The 11,869-nt window shown below is 33.0% G+C and overlaps 1 protein-coding gene across 1 annotated transcript; it reads right to left on the bottom strand.

The window, feature by feature from the left end:
• Positions 1–3,588: 3,588 nt before the first annotated feature.
• Positions 3,589–8,506, bottom strand: LOC107788787 (putative aminotransferase TAT2). The gene is made up of 7 exons (XM_016610498.2): positions 8,047–8,506; positions 5,396–5,735; positions 5,094–5,312; positions 4,948–5,007; positions 4,474–4,629; positions 4,293–4,386; positions 3,589–4,080 (listed from the first exon to the last, which is right to left on the bottom strand). The coding sequence occupies exons 1-7, from the start codon at positions 8,319–8,321 to the stop codon at positions 3,887–3,889; spliced, it is 1,338 nt and encodes a 445-aa protein (XP_016465984.1). The 5' UTR covers positions 8,322–8,506; the 3' UTR covers positions 3,589–3,886.
• Positions 8,507–11,869: the final 3,363 nt, after the last annotated feature.

The following is an 11,869-nucleotide window of genomic DNA, read 5'->3' as shown; positions in this document are numbered from 1 at the left end:
CTGAAGTATATATACATCAGTGATGAGGGTCATCAGATTTTTTATTTTTCCCACCCCTTGATAATGAAGATGATAATAATTCATTGATGTTATGACCAGACCACCATCACCGTTCATTATCTTAACCAGATAAGCAATATCAATTGCTATCAAAAGTAAGACAATATCATGTGGCATAGACACAGTGCACACAGAAAATTTTTGTGAAACACATAACTATAGATACTTGTGAGCCAAAAAGTATGTCTAAAGATTCTGTAGAAATTCAAAAGTCACGTTGGATGATGATGATGATGATGATTTGAGTTTAAGTTATATATGATATTAGTATAAATTTTTTGTTACATTATCAAGTCATTCAAATAATATCAAGATGAATTACTTGCTATAATAATAGTTAGGTGACTTGATAGTAAAAAAAAATCTTAATAGTATATATATAACTTAAAACTCATCTTATTTTCACCACATTATAGCGACTTTCTGTTATTATATGATAATGAACAGAAATTTTAAAATATGGAACAAAAACTAAAATATCAAAAACAAGAAAAAGTAACGTGAAATTATAGATTGTCATCTGAAATAAATACTATCTACTATCTGACGTATTTCAAATTCTACATTGTAAACATCTTTCCTCATCTTGTCTTCCTAATACCCAGCAAAGGAGAAAGAGAAAGGCATTAGAGGGGAAGGGTTTAATATATTTGTTAGCTCTAGTTCTTTTTTGTTTTTTGCTGTATAAAATTTATAAGTCGGTCCTTTTATCATCAATAAGCCTAACCAAAAATCTATATTTTTATGAAAACAGAAACTAAGCCCCGTTTGGCCATAGATTTTGCCAAGTTTTTTTCAAAAAAAATTTGGCAAAACATGTTTGTTTATAAATTTTATCCATGTTCTCGCAAATTTTGAAAACGAAATTTCCAAATCCAAAAACTAGCTCTAGACATGTTTTTGGCCCAAAATATTACTGTTTGATCTTTTAACAATTTTAAAATTACCCCAAACTTTTGTATTTAAGAAAAAACTCACCACCTACTATGACCCAACTAATTTACCAGCTAATTAATGGCATTTTTTTTGGACAGATGTAACTTGTAATATTATTGCAGTTTGACGAATTATTGTGGCTAGTAATTGTGTTATTAGCTATTTTTATTAAAATATCAGGTTATGATTTTAGGATAGTGTATTATGTAATTCATTATAAAAATAACAATTTTGTGCCAAACTTATCTATGTTGAGGACTATGGTTTGTAATGATAATGAATGGCATCGATGAAGGTTCTGCATATAGAGGATTAGCAAGTTTGTTTGTTTGGTATTGTTGGGGTATTTTTTAATAATTTTTAGATCTTATCGGTAAGTCACCTTTCATTTTTTTTTTAAAAAAAAAAAGTGAAATATGTTTTGAAAAATTATGTCCAAACAGATTTTTATCTTCAAACCTAACTTCCCCAAATCAAGTCTTTTAAAACAAATTTGAAAATCTATGGCCGAACGCTAGCTAAAAATCAGTTCGCTAGTTCAATTCAATATGTTCTGCCAGTTTTAGGAGTTCTTTTGACACCCCTAGAGAAGAGTATTGAAGTATATAAGGACGATAAATACTTATTCGGACCGAATGTTTATACTAAGTCAATGAGTGTAACATATGTTTTGCATAAAAACTTTCAAATACTTAACCATGATTCTTAAGGTTAATTTAGTTAGGTGCAAATATCTTTGGATTAGCTTTTGAATTTTGGGTTGTCTTATCTATTTCAAACAATAAACTCTTCAACCATTCTTGCTCGTGCTAGCCCCTAGAAATTTTTGGATTTCTTGAAATATGAGATTAAATGCCAAACTTTTATTTGTATTTTATTTTATATTGGTGTTGTTAGGAAATCTGCACCGCTGATGCTATGGAGGCCTTACTTCTAGTATGAGCTTTAATTCATATAGCTACTATGATAACAATTGGCTTCTCATGATAGCAAGGTCCTCGCCTTTATTATGAATATCCACATATGGTTTTGATTGCTATGATATTATTCTTTCAGGCAACCACCAGAATATTACATAATGATTTAAGGAGGGTCATAGATTATTCGACTTGTAGTCATCAATTAGGCTATATGATCTCTACTTGCGACATCTCTAACGGTTCAGTGGGGATAAGTATTTACTAATGCAGAGCGGTGTTTGCAACTACGCCATACAATATAATCTAACTGAAGGAGTGAAGAAAGTACTCATGAATATTGAGACTAGGGGTGTACAAAGGAAACCGACAAACCACACCAACCCGATAATCCGAGTTAAACCGGAAAAAAAAACCCGACTATGTTTTGGTTTGATTTGGTTTGGTGTTGGAAAAAAAACCGACCTTAATTGGTTTGGTTTGGTTTTAACTAAAGAAAGTCAAACCGAAACCAAACCAACCCGACATTACATATATGGAAATTTAAGATATATTTAACATATATAAATATACTTATTGTGATGTAATTTATAAATGTTTCTTAAAAAATTTCATAACTTTATCTTTTAAGGTATTATTTCAAGGTTGGACTTACAACTTTTGTATGCTCCAATAAGTTTTATAGCCATTAATATTAGTAAATTAAATAACGCCTAACAAAAATCCAAAACAAAACCAAATCAATACTAATGCTAACAAAAGACATTCAATTCAACATTACGAACGGGAATGTATTGAATATCTATTTTTTGTTTTGCAATAATTTAGATAAAAATGCATAACCTATTTTTATTTTTCTTTAGCATTTAGTCATGTAATTAATACTCCCTTATTAGTCTATTTAATTTATTTTAGCATGATTTAGTACTTTTAGATTATATTTAATTTTATTATGGCTTTTTAATTAGCAATATTTATATTATATAATTTTATTGTCTTTATTGTTGAATATTTTAGGATAATGCCATGATACATCTCATATTTTGTATTATTTTATTGGAAAATACTTTATATAGCTGTATCTTACTAGGATTAAAGAAATATTTTGAGCATACATTATATGTTTTGTTATACGAAGATTTTATCGGAAAAAAAATTCGAAAAAATCCGAATAACACGAAAGCCCGAGATTGAAAAACCCGAATTTATTGGTTTGGTTTGGACTTTAGATTTAATAACCCGACATAATTGATTTGGTTTGGTAATTGTAAAATCCGAACCAACCCGACCTATGTACACCCCTAATTGAGACAATGAGATCCCATATGTTTGGCTTATGCTTAAGTAAATTTGGTATACTAGTCTTTGGGATTCAGAATCCTCCGTTAATTATCCAAAGATGTACACAGTAAGATATTACTACTAGTTAAGCAAAAACAATTACTGCTAAAAGAAAGCACAGATTGCTGGAGTTAGCAGTGCAACAACAACAACCTAGTGAAATCCCACAAGTGAGGTCTGGAGAGGGTAGTGTATAAGCAGACCTTACTCCTACTCCGGAGGAGCAGAGAGGCTGTTTCCGAAGAGTTAAGCAATGCGAGGATGTTATATTTCGAGAACAGTAAGGCGCATAATAGTTGTCACCACATATGTCCTACTAAATTCTGCTCCCTTTGCAAATCACGAATTACGATCAGCATAATCCACAACAGTTCACAAACACTTTTCTAGCATAGTTTGGCTAAAGCTATCTTTCAAATTCAGGCAGTAAAACTAGCATGATGGCTATTCTGAAGCTGGATTTTAGACATCCACCCTAGAATGATAGTCTGTATACTACAGAACCAGATACCATTCCAATAACATATTACATTTCTCTGATGACTCAATGAAATTTTTGAAAAAATATGGCCAACTTATTTATGAGCTATCACACACCACAAAAGATCGAGTATCCAACGTGTAGTTGATGATCACATTTTCAACTCTTGAGTTGAATCTGAGACTTCCCAAAAATGCAGAGAAAAGGTTCCCTCTAAGAGAAGCTTATTTTTTTTCTTTGCATGCCTTTGACAGAAAGCAGTTAGTCTCTTGAGGCCATCTTCTAGAGTTGATAGTTCGCATGCAAAAGTTATCCTGAGCCAATTCTTGAGTCCTACAGTAACACCTGCGCCAAGCCTTATTGTCATATATCTATACAACAAAGAACAAAGAATCGAGTACATGCAGTAAATTCATAGCGCAAAAATTTGACATTCATATAACACGGTTACATTTATGGAGTCTAAATCAAATTTGACAAATGCCTGCCATTAATACGATTATACGAAATCTTTGATAGAGTTTGATGCTTTATAAGAGAGTTACTTGTTCATTTACCTGGTAAAATTATTAAAGACTCCTCCTTAGCAAGCTTGACACAGAAGTCCAGGTCATCTTCAATGTCTTCTAGAAGGTTCAAATGAAGTTTGACCTGCAAAGGGAAAGACCTTCATTAGATATTTCATTATTCCTTCTAATCCTAAGCTAACAGCTAATTAAGCTTCCATTTTTCTCTTACCATCACAGACATAGATCCTTCAGGTTTACTTGGGCAAGTGATGCAAGGTATATCCTTGATTTTGTCATAACAAATGTCTGCAGCTTGTCTTAGTATATTTACTATTTTAGAGAAGAAATCATCTTTTGTTTTCTGAAGGATCATAGGTATTGCTCCCTGTCAAAAAGAAACCAGATACCTCAGTAAAAGATATCGAAAATACATCTAAACTAATTAGTTCTTAAACAACTACGCCATTAGACCAAATGTGTGGCTAGAAGCAGAGGCGGAACCAGGATTTAAAGCTTATAGGTTCGGTTCTAAACTAACAACTGTTACATATTCAATGATTTTTTTGAAATAAATATAGGGTTTGAACCAAAACTATTGGGTTCGACTGAACCCATATGCAACATGTTGGCTCCGCCCATGGCTAGAAGGAATAACATGCATTAGATTTTTAAATGAAGGCAAGCAGAACAGAGTATTATAAACCTGAATAAGGGTTGCGGGGTCAGAAATTAGATTGAGATACCCCATAATAGAATCTATGACCTGCAAATAAGAAAACACTAAGTGAGAATATGCAGACATATGTGAAAATAGTACAGAATGACCATCTTTCAAAGAAGAGTAAGTACCCCATATTCTTTTAGTATGCCATTTGGATCATTTGTAACAAGCCAACCAAGTCGCCAACCAGGGACAATCCACCTCTTTGATATGGATCCAAGTGTAATAACAGGCGCAATCGATCCAAAGATTCCCATAGGTACAAATGGTTTACTTCCAAAAGTAAGATGATCATAAACTTCATCAGCAATAACTAAAATTCCAAGCTTCCTTGCCATCTCCGCCACCTGATAGAAATTAAACCACTTTGTTACATTCACAATGCTCAGAGTATCAATATATTACCAAAGAAAAGGATATGCATACATACCTCCTTCAAGTGTTGGTATGTGTAGACATTGCCGCAAGGATTTCCAGGATTAATAATGACCATAGCAACAGTATTTTCATCTGCCAAAGACTCAACTGCATTAAGGTCCACCTCCCACTTCTTTTCGGGGAGAAGATTAAAGTGACGCATTTCAAGATGATTATATGCAGCTCGCGCTTCATAATAAGGAAATCCAGGCCTTGGAAGTAGAATATTTGCATTCGGGCGAGCAAGAACATTCAAAATTATCTCAATTGCTTGAGTACATCCAATTGTCAGGTAAACATCATCAGGGGACAGCTTGTATGGAAGATCTTGAGATAAGTGTTCTGCTACAGCCCTTTTCAGAGAAAAAAGATTGATGAATAATTCTGAATTTGAAGAAAATTAATGATGTTTACAAGAATCTGTTAGTTATGTTCCTTTAGTTTGTTCACACAATGCTGATAGTTTTCTTGCCTAGGGGGGAGTTCTTAAGTGGACTAGCTCCATACTTGCCTCATAGCTTTGTGTGCCCAACAATGATAGAACATCCAATATGTTTCGCAAAACTTTTAAAATCAGCTTATTTTGAAAAATGTTTTTCTCAAATTTGTTTTTCAAAAAACCCCTTTTAGTAAAAAGCAGTTTGTGTCTGGTTAATCAATTCGAAAAATATTTTTGAGCAACAATTAGTATTTGGGCAATCTTTTAAAACATCTTTCTAAGTGTATTTTCTCAAAATTGCTTTTAAATAGATAATTTTTGGGGGGAAAACTACTTATTTCAACTTCTCAAAAACAGCTTTTGCTTCTAGTTAAAAGCACTTTTTTTCCTTCTAAATATTTGCCCAAACATATTAACTTTGAAAACAGTACTTTTAGCCGAAAAACAAAGCTTGGTCAAACAAGCTATTAGTAAGATGAATGGCTACAATCAATACATAGGGACTAGGGTGCTACAAAAGTCGATGACTCTCTCTCAAAAAGGAAGAAATTTAAAAATAGTCAGATTTACAAGTGGTCATTCAAAAATAGCAACACTTTCAAAAATAATTGAAATTTAGCCATTTTTCACGTAAAGACAAATCTGAACGAAAATACTGTTCAAAATCCGGAAAATACTCCAACATAATATATTGGAATTTCAGTATAATATACTGAAACTCCAATATAATATACTGGAGTTCCAGTATATTTATGCTAGAACTCCAGTATAATATACCGGTCCAACACAATATGCTGGAATTTCATACACAGTTGCTCCAATCTCCAGTATATTATGCTGGAACTTTCCGAATTTGGCTCCACAGGGACCAGCAGAATATAATGGACCACTGTATTCAGTGAAGGAATTAAAAGTATGTATAAACCGTAAGTAGTGTAACAATTAAAGCACAACTTTTTACTTAGAATGATTGTTTTTTTCTTTTTCTCATATACTTCGAACAGTGGCGAAGCCAGGAAATTCAATAAGAATGTTTAAATTTTAAACACCGTAGCTATGCAAGGGTGTTCAAAATCTGTTTCGAATGATTGCGTCAATGAGGAAAATGACAGTGTTGATGGATCAACTTCTTCGACACTCGCACGTGAACTAAAGCCTTCCGATAGTTTCTTAACCTTCAGTAACTATACGACGTCTTTTGCCCATTTTGCCAAACTTTAAGGAAGTTTTTTTGTTTACATAGATACTTAAAAGATTAAAATTAAGTTTGAATATAGTTAAGGGATTTTTTTGGGCCAAAATCTCATTAAAACGACTAGCACTACTAAAATAAGACATATACTCCCTTTGTTTCAATTTATATGAACTTATTTGATTGTTCGAAAAATTTAAGAAGGAAATGAATATTTTTAAAACTTACGGTCTTAATTATAATATTTTATGTGACTATATTGTTTTAAAATTTGTGGTCTTAAAATATCATAATATTTGTGTGCCTATAAAAAATTATCAATAAAAAATAAATAAAATTAATTAAACTATACTCCCTCCGGTTCAAAATAAGTGATTTTTTGGCTGTTTTCACACAGATTAAGAAATTCACCTTATAACATTAATTAGCAATGAAATTGACCATATTAACCTTTACTATCTTTTCACATAAAGACTCCTAACACATACTCTAACACTATTTACTCCAAGGATAATGTAGGAAAAAATAATTAATTCATTCTTAAAATTTGAGAAAAAATTACTTATTTTGGACCACAAAAAAAAAATAGATCACTTATTTTGGACCGGAGAAAGTATTGAAATAGAGAGTCATTATCTTATTGAACTAAAATAGATTCACATAAACAAAACTATAAGGTAATAAAAGTTACACTCAGTTATTGTGAATTTGTGACCATTAGCTAAAATAAGTAGTACTACAACCAGCTAGCGCCTGCATGGTGCAATGCCAAAAATACGAAAGTCTAACATGTAAAAGCAAACATGTAATTCAAGAAAAGTAAAAAACACCCCTACCTCTCTATAATAACAGTCTTTATCATTTATTATAAAAGTCAAATTTTCCTCAAAATCAATTTTATATTATATTATAATATATATCCTCTATAACAACACTTCACGGTAGTATCCAAAAAATATCGAAACAAATACAGTTATTATAGAAGGTTTTGACCGTACTCCGAAATGAGAAGTAGAATGTAGAAGGTACGTACCTTCTAGCAGAAAGGATGCCGACGGAGGACGAATAACCGTTGAACTTAGCAGAGCGAACGGAATCAAAAATAGCATCTTCAGCGACGGGAGTTGTTCGAAAGCAGGAGAAGGAAGAAGGGTCGCCGTGGGAGAGAGGGATAACGGGTCGGGTATCTGACGGGTCGACGCTCTGCATCAATGTATTACGAACCACTCTTATGGAGACACCCGACCCAGCCAACAACTTGTCGTTCTCTTTAAAATTCCATCTTGTTTTTGCACCGTTCTCCTTCATGTTTGCTCTCCTTCTCTACCTTCTTTCCCTCTCAATAAATATTTTAGAAGCAGATATATGGTCTGGAAGGAGGAAAAAAGTAGAGAATATATAATGCAAATGGATTCTATATATGTACTGCAAGCTAAGATATAGTACTTGTTACAGAAATATATATAAAGGCAGATTATAGAAAAGAGGTCGTTGGAGAAAAGAGCGCGTTCAAGCTGTGTGAATAGTTATTAATATATGCATTATGTAAATTATTTATATCACAACTTTTATGCTATAGTCCTCTTCAACATGCATGAATAGAAATGCTTTATGTTTATGCGTGAGGCTGCCTTTTTAGGCCCTTGGAAAAAGAGATGGATCATGCCTGATGCTCTCCTCCTCTGATCCTCCTCGACATTTTTGTCATTTTCCCGAGGTAGTTGTGGTGGGAGCATCAAATTGCTGTCTTGTTCAGTGGTATTAATCTTTTATTTTTGGTAAAGATGGGGTGCTTACATTACCTAAACAAAATTAGTATAAGGAGCATCAGTTGTTAATCACAGCTACTGATGTGGAAGCTGGTGGATTAGGAGCAAAAAAGGCGTGTATCATCAGGAGTAGGGTGGCAAAACTATCCGTTTCCATTTATTATATTTCTCTTATTAGTTCGTTCCCCAAAAAATAATACTCCACTAACTACAGCCTCCATTCATTTTTGGCAAGTTTTGATTTTTCACGCTCCTTAAAAAATAATAAATGAAGTGTATAATTTACTATGATACTCATCGAGGGTGTTCATAAAAACCCAAAAAACCGAACCAAACCAAAAACCAAACTAACAGACCAGAAAAACCGATACATTTTGATTTGGTTTGGTTTTGATTTTGAATTTTAAAAACCGATCAAATTTGGTTTGGTTTTGGTTTTAATAAGAAAAAAATCGAACCAAACCGACTATAGGAGTAGCTATTTCAAATTTATTATTACACCTATATATATATATTACACCTATATATATATTGTTATACAAAGTTTCAAAAAATTTATGGTAAATGTTAATAGTTTGCACTTTTAATATAGTTTTTTACCTTTATATTCTAGTTTGATTGGTAGTTTTCTTTTGTTTAGTGTAAAAATCCATTTCGTGTTAAAAATAACATATTTTTAATTGAGTCCTTAAATTATTCATCACTAGTTGATTCAATTATCATCAATATATTTTGGTAAATAATAGATTTCTTAAAGGGCAATTGATTTGATAGTGTTACATTGAAAATGTGGTCGCCGGAATATGTGTTTGGTAGTGTATGTCTTATATTTAAGAAAAAAACGACATAAATCGAATCGAGAAAAACCGACTTAATTAGTTTGGTTTGGTTCTAATATTTGAAAAACCGACTTACTTGGTTTGGTTTCTTTTTAGGGAAAAATCGATCCAAACCGAACCATGAACACCCATAATATTTATATTAATTGATGTATATTAGATTTGAGAAAATGATTTGAAATGAGTAATAAATTAGATTTGGTATCTTAATTAATATAGTCCAACAAACAGTGCTCCATTGAGTTATGGACCGTAACTAATTAAATTAACATTCACCCACCTCAAGATCCTCACAAATTTAATTAGGATTCATTGAAATCGAGGGCACCATGTAATAAGACATTTAGTAAAAATACCCGAGCACAGAAGACTAAGCTTAATATATCTTTATTCATCGGATGAAATTAAATATTTGAATTCATCAGTATTATTATTCTTTAATCTTGTAGGTTAAACTCAAATCATGTTTGATTTCACATTGATAGCACAACGAGTACTTAAAAGCCTTACATTCAACAATCTGCAAGTAAAAAATTTCATCAAGCTCAAAACAGGAAACTTAGTGCAATATAGCCAGCAAAACAATCAATCAAGAAAAACTATTTAATTATGTATTTCATGATCTTAAAAGATATTGACAAACGGAATAAAGAAAGCAAGAAAGAAAAAGCATGGAGAAAAGGACCGAATAGAAAAGATTAAACAAAGAAGTACCGAAGAAGCCGATAGACCCAAAACAAATCATTGGAAGTACATAATGATTTCAGTTTTGAAGTGTTATTATTCAAGTGAAGTTATTATTTTATAAAAATCCTAAATTATTAAAAATAAATTAATAGTAAGTAGTAATTTAGTTCGATGTGAAATCTATTTTTAAAATATAAAAAAGTTGATCAATACTTTGGGGTTAAGTGCACAAATAATCGATCTTTGGGCTATTGTTTGAGCCATGCCCAAATTGATAAAATTTTGCAAGTCTATCCCGAAACAACTTCATACATACAGATCTAGAGGGTTGCAAAAGTTCGTATCTGAAATTGGTAGGCTATATATATGACTGAACTTCAGCCACAATGTGGCTGAAATGGTTATAGTGCCTGAAGGTGTTGGTTTATGTTTAGTCAACAATGGCATGCCAATTGGAAGAGTTGGTGGAAAGAGTTGGTGTGGATGCTAGGAGGAAGCTTCTTCCTTTGATGTCACCCATGACATCAAGAGGAGGTAGTTTGATGTCACCAATGACATCAAGAGGAGGTCTTTACCTCTATAAATAGATGCACTCCTTCATTTGTAGAAACCATCCCAAAAATAATACAACACATTGTAGTGAGTAGAGAGTTAAGAGAGAAATTCTCTTAAGTGTAATTGGGAACTCTCCCCTTCCTTTGTTAATATTAAAAAGGCAACTGTTCTCTGGTGGACGTAGGATTATTTTGATCTGAACCACGTTAAATCTTGTGTTCTTTCTTTTACGTTTCCGCTAACAATTGGTATCAGAGCAATAGGATTCTTTAACGATCCAAGGAGGAAGAACAAGCAAAGATGAGTTCCATGAAGTTTGAAATTGATAGATTCAGTGGACGCAACAACTTCAATATCTGGAAGATCCAGATGATGGCGTTACTACGGAGGGAAGGTTCAATCCATGCTATTGACGGAAAGTATCCTAAAGATATATCAGCTCCCGACAAGGAGAAGATTGAAGGGGATACATTGAGTGCAATCCAACTATCCCTTGCACCTAACGTGCTTTGTGAAGTGAGTACGGGTACCGAAGAGACGGCCAAACAGTTATAGGAAAAGCTAGAAGGGCTATACCAAGACCGATCAGTGACAACAAGGATGTTGTTACAACGGCGTCTTCACACATTTAAGATGGGGTCAGGTACTTCGTTACAAGATCATTTTGATGCGTTCAATTAACTTGTCATGGACTTACAGATTGCAGGAATTAAAAAGGAGGAGGAAAGGCTTGCATGTGCTTTGCTATTTTCATTGATTTCAGGATATCGTGATATTGAGAATTCAATGATGTATAGCAAGGAGCTATCAAGCTTGAGCAAGTGCGGCAGGCACTTAACTCTAGTGATGTGCGGAGGCACATTGAAGGAGATAGAGATGACCAGGCAAGTGGGCTCTTTGTGAGAGGCCGGACTAGCCAACAGGGAAAGAGCAAATCAAAGCACAGATCAAAGTCTCGTGTGAACAAGAAGAATACAGAGTGTTGGGGTTGTGGCAAGAAGGGGCA

The sequence above is a fragment of the Nicotiana tabacum genome, chromosome 10 (genome assembly GCF_000715075.1).
Source record: "Nicotiana tabacum cultivar K326 chromosome 10, ASM71507v2, whole genome shotgun sequence".
Lineage (NCBI taxonomy): Eukaryota > Viridiplantae > Streptophyta > Magnoliopsida > Solanales > Solanaceae > Nicotiana > Nicotiana tabacum.
This window is presented reverse-complemented; position numbering and strand designations above follow the sequence as displayed.